The following is a 20,986-nucleotide window of genomic DNA, read 5'->3' as shown; positions in this document are numbered from 1 at the left end:
CTAAGTAACGGATCTGTTCGACAGGAATAAGTGGGGTATTATTAAAGGATATTGTAGGGGAAGAGGTCATGGGTTTATGTCGAAGGGTAAATGTGGGATTGGGATACAATGTAAGGATCATTGTTCACTGACAATAGACATCATTAACACATTAAATCACAAAAGTTAGTTGACTTAGGATTAGGGATGTTGCAGCCCACATATGCAAATTTTAAACAATTATTTCCAAATATCAACCTGTCTCACCATATCAAAAAATTAGATATGTTGATATCCTTTATGTAATGACGTTCTATCACTAAGGCCTATCCTGCTCAATAAACTGCGGAGCTAAATTCTCCAAATATTTTAGTTCACCTCAGAAAATAGCAACTGAATAAAGTGTTCTCAATTTTGGAGAATTCAAAAATTCCTGTTGATAGTTCATGACGTCCATGAGGAGGTGAAGTTGAGATTATTTATATACTCTATAAAAAAAAAATTAGAGAAATTCAAGATTCATTGACCAATTGTGGGGTAAAAAGGAGAACTGGAGATCTGAAACTTGGGCAATAGGACTTTCTTGTGAAGATGTACATATTTATAAACTATTTATCCCTTTTGGGCACTTTTACTTACCTAACTCGCACAGTGCGTTTAGAGAATAGTCTGGGATTAGTGTCCATTATTAACTTTTATTTAATTCTTTCCAATACATTCACTTAACCATGCATTAAAGTATTTTTTCTGAAACACAAGTTGCAAACACAGCTCCACCGTAGATTTTATTCTCAAACAAGAAATCAAATTTATCTTTAAAACTTGAAATATAGTTAATTTTTTTTTATAATTTAATTTAATTACATACCTTCATTAAGTTATCTAATATTCATAATTTTTTTTTTAAGCAGATACTTATGTGTACACTATAACCATGTTTTCAGTTTATATCAACTTAGCTATCAGGGTAATAACACTTTTGAAGAGGTTGAATAATTAACTTCAATAGGCAATTTTAACTTTCCTAATTCAATGAGGTCGTGTAAATATTCAATTTTCCAAGTGCATATTTCAACAGATCTTTCTTTTGGAGCCATCTAAATCGAAAAAATTGATTTTTGCTCATTGGCCTGTGGTGGATTGATTTTGTTTTGTTATGTAGAATTTTGGCTCCCAATTTCTGTAGTGTCATACAGGCATCTTATTCACTATAGCAGAAAAACATATTTTAGTTTCTTGGTTGTTGTTTTAAACTGTAACAATCAGGTACTAGGGGCTTCCAGAGGTTGATTTACAGGAAAAGCACTTTAATTAACAACAAGGATTATTTGTTCCAATTTTCACCTGACAACAAACCCGTTTGGAACATATAAGTCAAAATGTTACATGTTTTTTAATCAATAAACATATTTTTAACCTATTAAGTGTTACTTAGCAATAAGTATGCACCAATTAATCAAAAGTAATTTTATTTCAAGACACACTATAACATGAAATAAAATATGAATGCATTGCATTGCTGCTCCAATATTGGAAACAACAAAATGTTTTAATTACAAGTTGCATAATTACTTTCTAAAATTTTCAAGAATGTTTTAATCACATTAAAAGATAGCAAAAGTAGACATTACAATGAAAATAAAAGGTAAAATGCTTAAATAAGGAGAATATATATATTTATATAAAAAAAAAAAGAATATGATTTTTATTTCATTTTGATTGAGTTAAAATGTACAAGCAGCTTTATAAGAAAAACAAACCATATATAAATATATCTATTTATTAAAATCTTTTCAAATATAAAAATTAAAAAAACTATACAAAATTTACAGAGCGTTGATTAAAAGAAGAAAGTCAACTATCCGATGACTATTTGTTAGTGATATAATTTTTAAATGTTATAAGACTCTGTATTGATGGATGTAGTGTAGAATTGAAGGCTTCTATTAACAACGCTTTCATGGAACTGAAGTCCATTGGCAAATCAGTTTCTGGATTCACATTGAGCAACGTATCAAATATTGGATTCCAAACTTCTCTTCTCATATTTCTGTAATAAGAAATAATTAATATTAAATTTGTGAACAATAATAAAAATAAAATGAAATGGTCAAGCACATCATAAATAGAAAAAAAAAGGTTTGTGACTATATTTCATTAAGGGTTATATATGTGTTTCATTAGGTGTGTCTATAATAAACACATTTAAAAGCCATTTAATATCCAAATTTTTATAAAAAATGGCTAAAATCCTACCAACCTATCTGAACATAAACCAATACCCCACAACCTACTATCTGAAAAATCGACTGCCACTTTTCTATACTAACAGTAGTCAATACAATAAGCAAGTCAAAAAAGTTCATTTAAAAATAATAACGAACCGATCCAATTTAGTTTAAACTAGAACGCAATAATAAAACCAAAATGACTGAAATATTAAACCAAATAGTATAAAATTTAAAAAATGATTTACAGTAGTGGAAGAATAGATCATTTGAATTTCCACCAACAGCCAAGCATCTCACTACAAACTATGAATGTGAAAATAAAAATGACAGTTTTATCTCTAAAACTGCAGCAATATACCACTACTTTCTTATATTTAAGATTAAATAAGATATTTAGCAGATAGTAGGCCGATAAATTAGTAAAACAGGCACTAAAAAAGATAAATAGCTTAAAATTATAAACAAATATTAATAAGGAGATGGTCGGGGGTGTGGAACATGGTTGGGATTTCATAAAAAAAAAAAAAACATAAATTTTCTTCTTCATTCATCACACCTCTGACCATCTCCTCATTTATCCAAAGTCGACAACAAGCAGATCGTAATGAATATTAATATTGAAAAATAATATTTAATTGTGTGTAAAAGTTTAGCACATTTGAATATTCTTATACATCATTTATTGTTTAATTGATGTTTTGAAAATATTTTAATCAAAAATGCAATTAAAAATACCACCTTTTCACTTGAAGCAATTACTTTGTGAAATAAAACAAATATGTTAATGTTTATAAACACACTATAATTTGCCAAAAATTGTATTAGCAAGTGCAGCGCTAAAACTTTAAAAGATTTTTAACAAAAAACTAAAAAAATGTTAAGGAAACTTTTCTTTAGGAATACTGATAAAGAATGATTCTTTTTTTTAAAGACTATGATGGCAGAAAATTACTGTTAATAGCAAAGATAATTTTTTCAGTAATTTGTTCATAAATACTGTTTATTAGGCTGCTGCAAGTAGAATTAGATTTAGATCCAATAATCAAGTGGTTTTCAGTCTAATTAATCTTAATTTTTTTTTCTATACTCACCTAGGGATTTGTTTTTGTAACATCCACTTATCATTCTTCTTTACGACTTGCATGTATTCTGATAGCAATAGGCAATGAAATATGTTCGCAAGACCATACAAATCAATCTGAAAAAAATACAAATAATTGATTGGAAAAAAAATTTTAATAGTTCAGACAGTAATTTGCAATGAAGATTTGAATCATAAAAACAATTAAAATTGGGTTTAATAGGCAAATATTTCTTGTAAGCAGTGAGGTTTAAATAATAGTTGTAAACTATTTTATAAATGAAATTGAAAACATTAAATAGCAAAGGTTGAATCTAAATAAAACACAGGTAAAATAAACACCTGATATGTCCAAGGTTTATTTTCTTTCATTTCATTGCACTGGTTATCTTCGGTTTTGAAAACACAATTAAACTTTGTTTCCGGAGGTAGAAGACTCATGTCAATGCAACGTCCAAAATCTATAAGTTGTAAGCATGGTTCAGTTTCATTGTGGTCAGGGCTAAAAAAAAATAGAGGAAAAATATTGATTTATTGATTATTGAATATTCAATAATTTTTTTTTTTTACAAAAAGAAAATAATAGATAATAAATAATAGAAATAATATATACAGTGCGTTTAAGTATACATGTTAACCTTCTTCAGTTTTACTCTTGGAGGAAGGAGTATATTGGAGAGGGTAAGTGTCAGGACCAAGTGAAGCCGAAAAGGTGGGCTAATAGGGCTCCAAGGGAATAATGGGCAGGAGCAAGGGACACCCAGGAGGCCAAGTCATAATTGGACAATTAATTAAACCATTTGTTTATTTTTTGTTGATATTCAGTTTTTTTAATTAGTTTTTTTCAGCCAAGACTCCCATTGGAGACCTATACTGCCTACCCATAGTTGGAGGTCGAGTTTTTCATTTTGTGGGATCGTCACTCAATGAAAAAGTCAATGCCCCAGGATGGACTCAAATCAGCACCACCAACATATTTCAGACTGGAAAGACTGTGTCTAACCACTGATCTACAGATGGCTCTTAATTACTGTTAATTTTCAGTCACTTTTTTTTTTTTTTTTTTTTTTTAACATTCTTATTTTTGGCCTTTTAGGAAGCAGTTAGAACAGTCAGATAAGTAGACAGATCAGACATTTATTATCTCTAATTAACATAAGTAATAAATAACAAAACGTTGAGTAATTATTTCAAGTTTTTTTTAGAGCATAAAAAAATTTTCACAATTACAATACTTCCCCCTACGATATAAATTCATGTATGTAAGTTAAAGTAAAAATCAACAACTGTTTCCTTTTAAAGCATAAAAAAAGTAGACAGCAGCAGAGCTTCATCACTTTCCAGCTTCACTTTTCTATAGAAGTAGAGTAAGCATGGTTTTACCCCGGAACACTTAACTTTAGAATCTGCAATAGCATAAGTTTTTGACATTAAATCAGATTTGAAGGCAAATTTCTATTGGATACTTTTCTTAATCCAATGTATTCTGAGGCAAAAATCAATAAAAAAACTTCTAATAATTCTTCTTTTTTGAGGATTGGTGTGCAAGTAGAGGAAAGTTTGAAAATTAACAATACTCTCAAAAGATAGAGCACAAGCAACAGTTATGACAGAAAATTAAATGTAAATTTAATAACAATTTATGAATAAAGGTTCTAACAAACTATTTCTGATGACAAATAGTTAAAATACTTTATTAATCTTTATAATTGCAATATTTCTCATAAATTAAAAAAAAATATATGATAAAAACTAATATTAAACTTACAGCTCCCGTATAACAATATTATCTGGTTTCAGGTCAGCATGAATTATTTTAGCTCTGTGAAGGTAATCTACAATATCTATGAGTTCGACACCAAAGTGAAAAACAACACCTCGCTCTAGTGATCTTCCCTGAAAAGAAAAAAATTCCAGCATTTCAATGTGATTAATAATACAAGAACTGAATCAATAATCGATACTAATATATAAAACTGATGAGTTTGTTTGTTGCTCAAAACACTAATTTCAGGAACTAACAGCCCTATTTGAAAAATTATATTTCAATGCTGTCGTCAATCAATAAACAGATAAGGCCAACCTTATCTGATGGCTTAATATCTGATTTACTATGGATCTTCTCCCTCTGAAACCTACTTTATAATTACGATTTTTCTCTCACCTATTGGGAGGAGCTCGCAATAAATTAGGTTTAAACAAGCTCTGTAAAAAACATTGAAGAAGAGATTGAATGGTTATCGGAGAAGTTCAGCATGTTTCCTTTTATGCCTAATGCGTAGATAATACCTTTCTTCCACTATTCAGACATCTCCTCAACCCAGATGGTGAAGTTGATGTAGAGGGCTGTCCAAATTCCTTCACCACTGTGTTTAATCGGCTCAGCCGGACTTCCATCTTCTCCTGGAGCAATATTGACATTCAACCTGTAACTGGCACCAGCGTCATCCTTACATGTTGGTGTTTATTTTTTATTTATTTTTTTAAATGAGGGTTCCTTGTCCTTTTACACAAAAATTTCAGATAAACAGATGCACTTCATCATGTGTTTAAAATAGGCATATAGAAAATAAATATACAGTGGGTTAAACTGTGGAGGCAGTTAGTATGATATGATCTTCGAAGTTCTTAAAGCATTAAAAAAAAAAAGGTTTCATACAGGGGATGCTCTGATATTATATGATAACATTAATTTAACTGAACAAAAGAAAAATATAAAAAATAATCTTACTGTCTTTTCCTTAAAAGTGTTGACTATATTCAATAAGTTGCCATGCTTTGCCCACTGAGTGACAAGTATACTTCCATTGTTGTAAATATGAGCTTCAGGAATATCCATAAATAGGATGGCCTAAAATTGGAATAATTTCATTTAATGCAATTTATCATCATAATTATTTACAATAAACTACTTCTCTTTTTGTGGTTTTTCCATAATAAATGACAATTCTATACCCGAGAGGTGAACTATCTTACATAAAATATTTTTGTTTATTAAAGGGTTTTAAAATATTGGAAATTCAGTATTTTCTGATGTTAAACTATATGAAGTGAAGGATAATTATTAAATAAGAATTAAGATAAATCAAATAATAAAAAGTAAGATAAAAGGGTTCTTCATTCAAAAGAAAATTTTCTGCAAACCAGTAATAAGAGTTTCACCTCCAAGATATAGAATCTCAAGATAAAAAAGTAAATTCAATAAAAATTATTGGAAATGGCAATTATTTTAAGTAAAAGTTTCCTAAACTTATTAGTATAATACACACCAATTTTGGAGGGACCCTGCCTTGAATCTCTTTTGCAATATAAAATTCCCATTTACATGCAGGTTTCTCTACTTTCAAGGCGACAGTATTGTTACCTTTAGAGGCCTTCACGACTCTAGCATAGGCTCCTTTACCAATCTCACCCTGCACTGAGTATGCGTCTTCACCTTCAAAAATTTCAACAAGGAAAGTTTTTAAATATCAGTAGAAAAAAAATTAAATAAAAGTGCATAATTTCCATTAATTAAACATGCATTACCTAATTTAATATTTTTTGAAAAATTTGGCACGTTTGAAGTCTTAATGAATAAATTGTTTGCATACTGATGCTTGGGAAATCCGACCTTGTTTAGTAGGCTTTCTAAGACCTCAGCATTAAATGGATCAAAATCTTCTGGAACTAAAATCAGTATTACATAAGTCAACAATAATATTAATAACTAAAAATATTAATAAAATATAAAATTAAGATTATATAATGTATAGTGATAAAATAAGATTGGAATTAAATTTAAATTCTTAGATAAGTAAAATTTTTGTATAATTAAATAAAAACTATATTTCTTCTGTAAAGTGGAAAATGGCAAAAGTTTTATTAATATTGTATTGTTATTTAAAAAAAAAGTAAGTGTTACTTTTAGCTCTGGTTAGAAATAGCAATAACTTTTCGAGCTCATAGAGGCATTAACAAATTCAATAACCTTAAAAGATTAGTGTAGTAGGATATATATATGTATATGGATAACATCAGCCTTAATGTGATTCTCCAATCTGCGATTTAATCTGCCCCTCTAACATTTACCAATCGGTTCAGCATCTAACTTTTTAAGGAATCGTTCGTAACAACATTGAACATTGTCCAAACCCAAATCTGTAAGATCAGCCTTCAAGCAATTCTTCAATAACTGCCTCTGATATTTATGAGCTGTTTAAGCACTCATTAACTTTTTAGAGAATTGTTCAGTTCAAAACCATTTTAATTGCTGAAATGCTATTACTTTGATTATACTTTTTACTGGCTGTAGTTGTGAATTCTTTGATTAAATAATTAAATATTTTATTTTGAAAAACCTTAAGGCTTTGTTCCTTCCTTACTGCCACAGATCACAATTTGCATTCATAAACAACAGAGGAAAGGACACTAGTTTAGTAAATATGGACACATGTAATAAGTAAATGATAATACACGCTTCTAGAGAATCCAAGACAACGCATTAAATGTATAAAAATAAGAAATAATATTACTAACCAGCAGAAATAACAGGACCAGATTTAGGAGTTTTAGGAGCTTGCGATGAGCTACTGTCAGTTGATGAGCAACTATACCTCTCCTTACTCTGTTCTAATATCATACTCAAATTTGCATTTGCTTGTGGAGTTTTCTTTAAAAGGTCTTCAGAGTTTGTTTTTTGAGTCCTTAAAATAAAAATTCTTATATACTAAAATACAACTAAGATATAAATTGTAATATTCTTATCAAACCATTCTATTAAAAAAAAAAAAAAGGCGAAATAATATTTGATTTCTTTTACTATTTAACTTAGTGTTAACTTTTTAAATAACAAATGGTAATATAAAAAATCTGTTGTCAACATCTCACTTAATTTCAATTAATCAATTATTTTTTTCCCCCAATGAAGCAAGAATATTTTTTTTACTATGATAGGCCTCTAAAAAAACAATCAACATCCTTTTCCGAAGAAACTTTTTTAATTTTGTTTTTATGATTGGTTTAAGTTTGAAAAATATTGATTAAAATATGATCAGTTTTATTTCTAAATTATCTTTTAAAAAATCTGTTAAAATGCACAGCTCATATAAAAAATTTCTCTCATAATTCTAGCAAAAGTGAACTTAATCTAGCTGTTAATTTGTTCTGAATATCAAAACATATTAGTCTATGAATTTATTCAAAGTTGACTTGGAAATATAAATATCAACTTTGTAGAAAACAATTATTTTTAAAGTTATCAATTTTGAAGTGCTTGTAAAAACAAAGTTCAATGAGAATATTTGGATAATTTACTTGAAAATTATAAAAACTAGCATGGTATCAAATATAAAATCCTTAGGACTTACTCCTCATCAAATGATTTTTGTCTGACCATTACGAGTAAATTAAAAACTCATAATTAATTTTAATATATATGGAAAAAAGTCATCATTGAAGCTAACCAAAAAGTAATTGTCTGCTATCCATGATCCCCGTTTTTGACCACACAGGGATTATTGCCCAAACAAGGTTTTGATTGTCGTAATAAGCCACACTTAAATAGTCTTTATGTTCAAAATGTAGGAGCCAGTTTGGATCCTCATCAAGATCAACAATGATCCAAAAGATAATATATTTTGGTTTGAAGTAAAAGTGAACAAGTGACATTTCCTGTGATGATAAGGCTTTTTGATATCTACCCATGCATGAACCAAACGTTATTTCTAAGAACTGACAAAATTTTGAGATTCTCAATAATTATAAGTTGATAGATGATAATTTTACGATTTTGTCATTACCGATTAGGGTCAAGGCCAGATAGATAAGAGAGAAACTCGTCTCTTGATTACTTTTACCTCCAACCTGATTAATTTTAGAAAAGAATAGAATAATTTATTTGTGAAAAGGTTTTAAGTCCAAAATTGCTCATAAATATATTTTTTGTAAATCGATTTTCTAAAGGTAGAACTCATTTCTATCAACATTTCATCATAGATTACATTATAAGTTTTGGTATTTTTTACAATTAAAATTATAGTCTTCAGACAATAGATATTATAAAAAAGATATTGTATCAAGAGTGGTATGAAAATAGTGGGTACCGCGAGGTGAATAACTAAAAAATGTGGAGTTTCATAAGGGAAGTACCCTACCCTATTTTAGTCAATCGGAATGTATTCATGACAATTTTTTTTTTTTTTTAAAGTGTCAGCATTTGAAAAACAATGAAAATGTCAAATCAGGAGTTTTTTGCCTCAAAAAATGACAGAAGCAGCACTGGGTCAAATTTGACTATGGGGATAAAATTTATTTTGTGGTGGACACAAGGAATAAATCTTGACCTTCTTAATCTGGCTTGAATAGGTTGGTAAACTGTAAGAAAATCATCTAGAATGACAGAGAAGGGAAGTTATTATTATTACAGTTGGCACTACATTGCCTACAAGAACCTGATCCTCCTCTACCACAGCCAACCAATCTCTGCGATCTCTCTCCATCTTTCAACATTTAGCCGCCTGAGATTCTTCTCCATGTCGCCCAGCCATCTGATCCGGGGATGTCCTCTTTTTTGCTTTTCCAATCTTCTTGAGTATCCTTCGATCGGGCATCCTCTCTGTCCTATCCATCTTATGTGGGATCTTTTCAATAAAGACACAATGTTGGATTCCCCTAACATTTCCCCCAGCTTGTCATTCTTTATTCTTCTCCAAATCTCATTTTCAGAGACTAATTCTGATATCCTTCTCAATACCTTTCTCTCCCCGGTGTTGAGCATCTGTTCCGCTTTTCTTATCAAGGGCCACCTTTTTGAAGTTTTCATGTATACAGTCTTCTCTTCATTAACCTTGAGGCCTAATTTAGCTGCTACTTCTTCAAATTCCTGGAATGGTTCTTGCAATGCTGTTCGAGCTCTAGTGGCAATGAGAGAAGGCAAGTTAGGAGGGAAAAAAAGAGGCCTTATATTTTGAAGAATAAATTGAAGGTGTAAGTTCTATGATAAAATAATAATAAATTCATGCAAACACTTTTTATATAACATAGTATTAGAGAAAAAATAATGGATATAACTTACCCGAGAATAGGTTTTTTATGATTGGAAAAAGGAGTAGAAGATGGCAGAACAAATTCAAACGCTTTTGTGTTACAGGTAACATCTTCAAAATCATCATGTTTCTAAAAATAAAATGATTTTTATCATAATCTGATACCCCAAGAAAAACATGTATTTGAACTGCTAAACAATTGAACTACCTGAACAGGAAACATAGGCTGCAGTTTGGCCTGTGTTTCCATTTTCTCAGCCAGCTCGTCACCTCCATCATCAGCAAATAATTTGTACCTTAAACGGCCGTTCCTCTCATCGTGGGCATTTTCATTTTTAGCAACACTGTTTGGATCAGGTTTACTAATTCTGTTATGACTAAGAGGTGTTTTGTGAGATTGAGTATTATTTTCATCGTATACTTCAAAAGGTAATTTGGGCTTAAGAGCAGAAGATTGTTTCACCGATTGTGCAGCAGCAAGTTTTGTAGGTGGCTCATTTTCACAATAAATATCAAACGGGATTTTTGGTTTAAGGGGCTGATTATTTGATGGAACGTTATTCTCAGAATTCTCATCATAGATTTGAAAATGTTGTTTTGGAGCAGGTTGCTGCTCTTCTGCATCAGAAAATATTTGAAACTGAGACTGAGGTTTAGAAGCAACGTCACTTATTTCTTCAGGCATGTTAGTTTGATATAGATGCCTAGGAGGTGCTTCTGTGGAAAAAAAAAAAAGTGCTTTTATTTTTATTAAACAGTTTAAAATGCAAAGGAAACTAGATAAACTAATTTATTAGAGAATTTTAAGTTTTAATTTTGCAGCAGAAAAAAAAAAAAAAAAATTAAAATACAGTATCTTTTCTATTATCTACACTATTGTTTTAAATAAGACAAAATTGTATGGTTGATAATTACAAATAGAAGTAAAATTAATTTTATCAATCAAATTCCACCAAGTACATTTATTAATTTATTTTCCAGTCATCCTATTTTGATTTCATTCACAGATGATAAATCTTTTCCCATGAAATAGGACAATCAAATGTGGGAAATCATGTATTAAAAAAAAAAATTATGAGGAAATTTTACTGTCACGTGTTTCTGACACTTTTATTTTTAATACACATAATAATGATTTTGAAACAATTTTTTATTGTTTGTTATTAAAGTGTTTTGATCGCAGCCATTACCCCCTGACTTTTCTTAATGTTCCTAGTTACTAGACACTGGTATAATAATAAAATAATGTAATATTAGAATAGAATGAAGTAATGAATATAAAAGACCAATTAGTATTTAAACATTATAAAGAATTTTGTTAGGATAGCCAAATACGTTTTTTTTTAACGCAACCACTTCTTATTGATTGGTTTAATTGGATCACTATTTAATTAGAATATGACCCTAATATATAAATTAAACATATTAATGTTGAGCTTTGTATAAGGACATTTTAAATAATTAAATTTCAGAAACTATTCAATTAAAAGTTAACATCATGGACAACAAACAAAAGAGAAAATATTAAACTTGGTAAAACTATAGCATAAGTACAGGTAGCTCGAAACGCATCAAAAGTTAAAAAAAGTATCTTGACTTTATTGTAAAAATATTTCTAAACTTTGTTAAAATAAATTCTTTTATTTTACCATGAAAAGTAAAAAGACTCTACTTTTCTATGTAGTAGAACGTTAGAAGGTTCTATAAGACTATAGTCTTGTAGTCCATTCAAGCTCGGGATTGAATTGGAATATAAGGCACACGTGGTCCATGTCACAGAAGGTAATATATATATAAGAACAGTGTTCATTACAATTATTAAAAAAAATCCTTATCAACAAGCAAAAAGATTGTGAAGAGTTTATAATAGCATGGTGAGGATATTATATACACATAATGTTATCAGAAAATGAATAGTAGCCAGGAACACATATTGGTTGCTGATTAACTGGTTTTAGTCACTAGTAACTCTCCAACAGTTGTAAGAAATACTTAACTAGACAACTTTACAGTAGCTTTTGGGAGGAAACTCCAAAACCTTACCTGAAGGTGCTGGGCTACTCCACATATCTTGTACAACATTCATTGCTTCTTTAGTATGAACAGTGAATGTAGAACCATTAGCCAATGAGACGTCAATGTCCTAAAACCAAACCATTTTTAGATCACACTAAATTACAGACTAGTTTGTCGGTTGCATACTATTAGAGAAGTACTACATATAAATACCTTTGGTACATTAAACATTTTTGGAGTTATGATTGGAATGGAGGCCTGAACTGGAGGGTTCAATTCTGTCATTGTATCAAATTTCATTTTCTCTGCTTCGATTCTCCTTTGTTCATCTCTAGCTCTCCTTGCTTCATCTTCTTTAATTTTCATTTCAGCTATTTTTTTCTGCTTTTCTTCTTCTTCATCTGTATTAAAATTTTCAAGAATTAAAAAATAATACAGGGAAATGAAGAATATTTATTAATTACAAGTACCTTAAACTTTTAGATTTTAGGAAAATAACTACATGTGATTTATGATAGAATAAAGTGGACTAAGTATTTTTACATTTCTTTGTCACATGCTTCTCCTCCTCTCCATCCTTTCTTTTTCAACAACAAGGAAAAGGTCACACAGTGCTCCGTCCACTGTGTGAAGAAAGAAGCAGGCAACAACTGCATGCGAAAACATGATGTGTTGACATTGCATTACATCTAAATTAAAATTGTTACACTTGCTGATACAAAAATTTAATTTCTCAGCACTTATTAGAAAGTGTTGAGAAATCAATAAATCAAGGGAAATAGTGATGCCAAATGAACTTTGTTAGATAAATATGAAAATATTTAGAAATTTGTACACAATCTAATATCACTATAGTATCTTACATCTTTTTTCATATACTTCTGCCATTACTTCTTCTATACTGAACTCCTGACCAGAGCCCGGATAAACCTGTAATAAGAGAAAGAGTTGCATTAGTGTTTAGGTTTTGTTTTTTTGGAACAGAAAACATAATCAATCACCAAATCTTAAAGCTCCGAATCTCCAAATGAATAATAAATCTTTAATTATAATATATCCAATTTTTTTGTCCGAAGATTTCTGTATAAAAAAATTACAATTTTTTAGGAACAGAGAATAGTTAAAAAACCTTAAAAATAAAATATTTATTAAAGATTACATAAATTATTGAGATGGCAAAAATAATTCATTTATTTCAACGTACACCATTTTCAAGTTAAGTAGCTTTTCTTACACTCTCGAAAAGTTCTGTTTAGGCAGACAAAATAATAAAATTTCTCAAAGAAACACAACTTTATACTAAAATATAATCCACCAATACCGACCAGTGTAAAAAGGAAATAGTCTACATTCAACTATAAGTCAAGAAGATAGATGAAGTAAAAAGGGTGTAATAACCTAGATGTTGATCGACCTGAATAAAAATCTAATCTAATCTAATCTAATCTGTTTAGGCACATAGAAATTTTCATTAAAATGATAACATATGGGGGAATTGAAATATTTTGGCATTAAAGTTAATAATAATTAATAAAATAAATAATATTCAAAGACGAGCACAATGTAAATTAAATTATAAGCAAAATGTTAATTACCTTATCTTTGGGGTACATTCTTATTTTTGTTGGGTCAGGATCTTCAAAATAGGCAAGAGGACAGGTAAAGTCATCTTTTTCTCCAACTTTTAAAGGGTTCCATTCCCAAACTGAAAAAAAAAAAAAATAAATAAATATTTTTAAAGAGACAATCACCCTAAACTGTAAAATATAAATGATAAATATACAACGGAAGTTTTATGCTTATAAATATAACTAAGACCATCACTGCATCAGAACAAAACATAATTATTAATTTTACAACTTGACAGAAAATACAACAATTTTTTTTTTGGAAAATCTACTAAGCCAATAACTTAATGATCATTTTGGCATTACAAATCTTTAGTAATAATAATGATAAAATAAATTGATTGTAATCAATATTAATAAGATAATTTATCTCTCTCACTTTCTCTTATTTTTTTGGTAATACAATCTTTCATTATCACTTCTTATATCTATAAAATCTATTAAGAAAATATATTAATAAAAAAACTTCATAGAATTGATTACATTAGTCATTTATATGATATAAAGATTTACGCATTGCAGATGTAAACTCCTAATAAAGATTATTTGTTGCATATAATATAAACAGCTTTAACTTTGTGAAAGTGTGCCAGTAATGGAAATAAAAGAGAAGCTTACATCATACCTTCAACATCTGAAGAATCTACCTTAGGGGTGTTGGTGGAATTTCCCTAAAATATCAAATATTTAGAAAAGAACCATTTCAAAATAGAGGTCCAATATGTCAGAATTAAGTAAATTAATTATACCTCTGATTTACCACAAGTAGGGCAATTTGACAGCTCACCTAATAGGTACCTTTTGCCTACTTCCTTCAAAAATTCACTGTAATCATACTAAGAAAATTAGTAACAAAATAAAATATATTTTTAAAAATAAAATACAATTGCTTACTCATAAGCCTTTTGAAGATCACTTTTAGGTTTAACATCATTTGAAAGTCCCATTTTAAAAATCTTATCTGCATTAGAAACCTGTCCATTCTTCAGTAAATGTTCTGCCCATGAAGCATACAAAATAGTACATTCAGTTCCTAATCCACGACTAAACATGTTCTCATAAATAACAACTGGATTTGGTTGAGTATGGGACTGAAAACACAATTATTAAATTTAAAACAGATTATTGGGGATACAAAGAAAATCCTCAAATTTAACATACATAGGCCAACCAAAGATGTATAAATCTTAAATCTTGTTTATACACGGCTTCCTCCATAAATGATCTGAGAGTATCCTCCAAAACTGAAGAATATATGTCATGAATTAATTCTTTATCATAACTTTCGAGGGCTTGCAAAAAGTCACACCTAAGTTTTAGAGGGTCAGGACCTTGATAAACTCTTACTTCTTCCTCAAATATTCTATAAGGTACAATGAAATGAATATTAGTCAAGATAAATGCTTGAAGTATAATTAATTTGAGATGGAAACTAAACATACCTTTTTCTGACAAGTATATGTTCTTTGATATCCATTTTATTATTACTCATTGCCTGTTAATCATAAATAAGGCACGCGAATATTTTCGTTCGGTTTTAAAACTTATATAATACAAAAAGTTTAATAGAGTTTAAAAATTACAACCATAATAAAAATAAAAGGTTTAACATACAACACACATCACAAAAAAACGTTACCGCGCCAAAACATCAAGAGCTTCTTAATAGTACTATCAATAATTTTATTTATCACAGAAAATACCTTAATAACTGATTAATTTGAATTAGTGAAAGGTAGTAAATTAAGTGAAAATGGTAATTGTTTCAATTAAATTACAAATTAAGTAAACACTTTCAATTCGGGTAATTCGGTTTAATCATAACGTTTAAGAAATTGCTGTAGCTTTGGTTGATAAGGTGGCAGATATGATATACGTGTAAACAAAATGGCAAATTTGAAAGATGAATTAGATGAGTATTTGTCTTCTAAAAACAGTGATTCGAAACCACTTCTCAATGGAATTTCTATACCTGTTTCGGTGTCAATGCCCAAAGTCGGCAGTTGGTTTAGAAAGAATGAACATACTGAGGAAGCCGAAAGTTGGTTTTCTGCAGCTCAAAAAGATTGTTGTCCCACTTTAGTAAGTATTGTAATGGATTTTATTAACAACAGTTAATTGTTATTTGTGCTCTTATGTTTTTTGTTATACAGAGATAATAACATTTGCTTAATTATTATCTAGAATAGTATTGAAGGAATACTTAGTATGTAGTATTGTATTTATAATATTTTAAGGACTTATAATGCCATCAGGAGGCTCATTAATTTATAAAAAGAATTATTTCACAATAATATTACTTTTGTTGCCGTGAAGTGATACATTATTAGTGTATTAGTATGTGATATTAATAGTTTCTTCACTCTATTATGAGTGTAATGTTAAGAACTGATAACATATTTGTAGGTATATAAGTTCCTACATCTTTAGTTATGTTTACATAATTGTTAAGTTCTACATTTGTAGATTGTTCCAGGAATCATAAGGACTTAAACTTATATGTCAGTAAAAACTGAATTTGTTTACATTAATGATGAATCATGAATATAACCCTTATGAGAATATCAAGATATGAGGAAATATATTATGGGCTGTCCATTCAGTAGTAAATTATTGTTTTTTCTAGTTTTAGTTTACACATTGTCAAAGAAATTACACTAAATCATTTTGTTTTAATATAAAGGTCCAATCTTGCTGTCAAATTTTGAATGTTAAAACAATAGTGTTGGATGGTATTTTTTTTTTCTTCAAATATCAAAACAATTAACATAGTTATGCGTCATGGCTTGAAAGCCAAAAGTACTAATCTAACTTTCTTTAACCTAAATTTCAGTTTCAAATAAATAACGTTTACCTAGCTGTTCCGAATCCAATTACTTTCAATGATTAGTTACTTCATTTTAGAATTTTGTTGTTGTTGGCTTGGGCTTTAGGGCGTAAAACCCTGAGGTCATCAACACCCATATTTTAGTATGTGAATGTTTTTATTTTACCTCTGACACTCACCTATTTATGATTGGAGTGTAGTATAAGAAATGTTTTTTTTATAATTTTACAAAAGTTATCCGAAATATTTATATCTATCTCATGTATTAATGATTGAGAAAATTATATGAATCATTCCACTATTCTATCCCCTTTAAAATGTGTTTTTCTCCCATTAAGTGGCTAGCTGTAGGGAATGCTCTGATTAGTTATCACCTCCTTTCTGCTTATTCAGATTAATGTTATAGTTAACTGTTCGTAATTCATCTTTAATATCATAAAATTTAATCTTGGAAAACATTGTTAGTTTATTTATTTAATTGTTACAGGATTTAACAAAAAAAATTGTTAATGTATAAATCTAGCTTTTTTCTACAATTGCATTAGGACCTATCTTAACATTTAATGTTACTGCAAACGAATAACAGAGACGCAGGGTTCCCTGGACTCCTTAGGATTTTTTTAATTGTTTAGTCTTAAGGAAAAAGGAGTCCTCAGCTTCTTGATACCCATTAAGTAAGGATGGGATGAATCTTGTGAAACCATTTGGAACTGTTTCACAAAGCCCTGTGTTACCTAGGCCCAGGTCCAATCAGTGCAACTGAGCTTTTAAAATATATTAGTCAGGTAGTACTTTTAATAATTAGAAAGAACACTTAAACTTTTTCAATTTAGTAATTATATCACTAATTAAAAAAATGAATATATATTTGGCGTACTATATTGATGTAATAAGATGGTCCTGTGATACATTTTTATATCGTAATAAATAATATAGACTTTTTTTAGAAGATAAGTATTGTAAGATAATTCAACAAACTTAACTTGCTGAAACCTGCATATTTGATTTGATAAATTAATTTATAAACTCTTGTACCAACTTATTAGATTTTTGTTTCTTACATTCTTCAAACATCAGTCTTTTATTAGAAGCGAATGCTGAAGATGTTAATAATTATTTTACTATCTTTTCTATTTAACAACTTTCTAAAGAAGCTCTTGAAGTTAGAAATAAAGATTCATGATATTAATATTAATTTGATTATGTAAAAATGAATGCAATTTTAACTAATACGTACATCTTTTAAAGGCTTCTATTAATTTCAGATTCACTGATATCAAGCTTTTAGCTTCTTAGAAAAAAATTAAGCATCTAATTGAAAGATGTGTAACTTAAGGGGAAAATAAATGTTTTCTGGTTTCCATGGTTATGACGAATCGTCAGTTTTTACTTTCTACCTGTATATGAAATATTTAATGCAGGGAAGTATTTCCATCTTGAATATTGTTGACATTGCTGTTTTCAAGTTTACAGGGATTTATTTCATCTCAAAGTAGTGTGATGTATATACCAGATTTTAAATTTTTTTTTTTTTTATTGGCTTTTATTGGTTATTAGTTTGCTAAAAGTAGAGTAGACTTATGTTTTATATCATGAGAGTGATTCACTCTATTTCCCTACAGATCCTGTTAGTAGGAGTAGGGGAGAAATTCCTTGAATTTTGAATTAGAAAATTACTTGAAATTTGAGGAATGTAAAAATTTCTTACCTCAATATTCTTCACTTTTATATATAATTTCACTTTGGTAAAATATTAAAGAAAAATTTAAAACATAATTTTTATTGCATAGTTTTTACAGTTAATTTAATTTTTCCCTCAATAAAAATACTAAATGTCAAATACAAATGCTAAAAAAATGCACAATATACAATAACTAAAGTGCACAATAACTATTTCACCTAAGTCAGTTAAAATAAATAGAATTCATGGATTTTGTTTATTATTATTTTTTTTGTCTTGATAATTGTATTTATTAATTCCTGTATAAATCATCTTGATGATTTTATTTATTAATTGAACTCCTTTATTGGTATATATTGCCATTAATATCCTAAAAATTACTGAGAATCTTAGTAAATATATAGCATGTTTTATTTTAATTTTTTTTTTTAAGACTAAAATAATTTACATAAACCCTAGACAAAAACTTTAATTAGTTTGTGAAAAATCCTTTGAACACAATATATATAAATGATAATGTATAAACCATATCTAAATATGAAAGATATGGTCAAGATGGAACAAATAAAAGATATAACTATTTATTTGCTGAAGTTTTGCCCCACTTTGCAGGGCTTTCATGCTGGAAGACAGTGCCAGAAACTTTGATTCTGAAAATAGACTTATGAGTTTTTTATTTTTACCCTACTACTACCTTTTTAAGCATAATGAATTTTACTTATAAATTGAACTTTTTAGTTTGCATAAAACTACATTCTTTAATATTTTGTTTTACCTTAAATGGCTAAAAAATATTGTATATTTATTAAATTATATTTAATAAATGTTATTAATTGATTTGAAGTTATTCAATTTTTGGAATAGATTTATTATTGTTCATTGTGAAAGAAATGTATTAATTGCTTAGTTGTTTCTTTGTAATATGAATTATTTTATTTTTCAGACTAGATTCCAGAGAATCGTCGGATTTTGTATTTGTATTTTCATGGGTGTTCTATGTTTCACTTTTGCTGCCATGTATATACCAGTTTTATTTCTGAAGGCCCGAAAATTTTCTCTTTTGTATACAATGGGCAGTCTGTTCCTAATCTGCAGGTTTGTTTGGGATATATATATATATATTCATAGTTTTAATTTATATGTATATTAAGACACTGTTTCAGGTGGGTTAAATTTATTTATATGACAATATATCAATAATTTTGACCAACATCTTCAGAGGAAATCTAGGTGGCTTAGACGTTTTCTGCCATAATGCTTAACATAGGGTAGTGTTAATAGAATTAATTTTATTTCATCAGCTCTATTTTCAGAATAGTAATTTATGAGGAAGGATGAAAAATAAAATTTTATTTTACTTTGAACAAAAAAGAATAATTTATTTACAATTTCCATAATTTTGCATAATATCCTTGGAAAGTTATATTTTAAAAGTCGAACCAGTTCATTAACTTTTAAGTGATTGAACTTTATTTTAAAAACTTGAATTTATATAATTAGCTCTCATAATTTTAGTCAGTCGGTTGTAAAACATGGAAACAACCAATGAAAAGTCACTTATCATAATTGTAATACCAACATTAAAAGAAAAAAAAATGATATTTACTCTAAAGGATTCAGTGACACCTGAAAATTTAATTCTCAATCAATGTCAGCTACCATATTTTACAACCGAGTGTTTCCTTTATTATTCTTAAAATTTAGTATATCGTATCTTATCTTTCCTTTTATTGTTTCAGCTTTTCTTTTCTCTGGGGGCCTTTACATCATTTGCGACACCTCTTCTCAAGAGAAAGACTTTGTTTTACTCTTAGTTATTTAGGTAGTTTATTTGCAACGTTATATTTTGCATTATTTCAACAAAGTACGCCATTTACTGTATTTTTTGCTATGATCCAATTTATAGCCTTGCTTTGGTTTCTCCTTAGTTATATACCAGGTGGCCATACTGGTCTTATGTTTTTTACTAAACTTTTTTCATCAGCTGTTACCAGTTCTGTTTCCAAGGGTTTACCCATCTAAAATTATAACTGTGGTTCAATTGATAAAAAAAAAATTTCAATTGTAAATCAGATCACCCTTTGCTTTTGTAAATATGCTTAATTTATTTTTGTTATGTATGTGTACATTTGTTTTCCCCCTCGTTATATCTATAATCGATAAAGTGGTAGATATGTAAATCTAGCAATGTAAATAAAAATATATAATTCCTGGCATTCCATTTTAAATATAATTATTTTATCATTGATTCTGTATGACAGTGATTTAAAACAAAATTTATCATAAATTAAATATCTATTGTACTTCTAGATTTTTCTATTAATTTATTTTTTTAACTTTTGTAAATATATAATACATAGACATGCTACTTAGACTGAATCTTCGGTATATACAATAAAATTATTTATATCCCTCTATTTGTATTCATATATATATTTCCTAAGTTCAATTTTAACTACTCAAAAGCTGATAAGGGGTGCTCATTACACATACGCACATATGTATGTGTATATATATA

General features: G+C 28.6%; 2 protein-coding genes across 2 annotated transcripts; one reads left to right on the top strand and one right to left on the bottom strand.

Annotated features, from left to right (window-relative positions):
* Positions 1-1,743: 1,743 nt before the first annotated feature.
* LOC106681009 (mitotic checkpoint serine/threonine-protein kinase BUB1) lies at positions 1,744-15,595 on the bottom strand. Its single transcript, XM_014421106.2, has 19 exons — positions 15,403-15,595; positions 15,122-15,323; positions 14,855-15,051; positions 14,710-14,785; positions 14,586-14,631; positions 13,928-14,037; positions 13,196-13,262; positions 12,546-12,733; positions 12,360-12,459; positions 10,525-11,033; positions 10,346-10,446; positions 7,810-7,976; positions 6,820-6,960; positions 6,561-6,727; positions 6,023-6,142; positions 5,060-5,187; positions 3,634-3,793; positions 3,302-3,408; positions 1,744-2,029 (listed from the first exon to the last, which is right to left on the bottom strand). The coding sequence occupies exons 1-19, from the start codon at positions 15,450-15,452 to the stop codon at positions 1,849-1,851; spliced, it is 2,817 nt and encodes a 938-aa protein (XP_014276592.1). The 5' UTR covers positions 15,453-15,595; the 3' UTR covers positions 1,744-1,848.
* A 204-nt stretch (positions 15,596-15,799) lies between these two features.
* Positions 15,800-20,885, top strand: LOC106681008 (uncharacterized). Its single transcript, XM_014421105.3, has 3 exons — positions 15,800-16,042; positions 19,412-19,563; positions 20,208-20,885. Exons 1-3 carry the CDS (start codon positions 15,848-15,850, stop codon positions 20,488-20,490), a joined length of 630 nt encoding a protein of 209 aa, XP_014276591.1. The 5' UTR covers positions 15,800-15,847; the 3' UTR covers positions 20,491-20,885.
* Positions 20,886-20,986: the final 101 nt, after the last annotated feature.

The sequence above is a fragment of the Halyomorpha halys genome, unplaced genomic scaffold (genome assembly GCF_000696795.3).
Source record: "Halyomorpha halys isolate HHAL.00 unplaced genomic scaffold, Hhal_1.1 Scaffold303.1, whole genome shotgun sequence".
NCBI lineage: Eukaryota > Metazoa > Arthropoda > Insecta > Hemiptera > Pentatomidae > Halyomorpha > Halyomorpha halys.
This window is presented reverse-complemented; position numbering and strand designations above follow the sequence as displayed.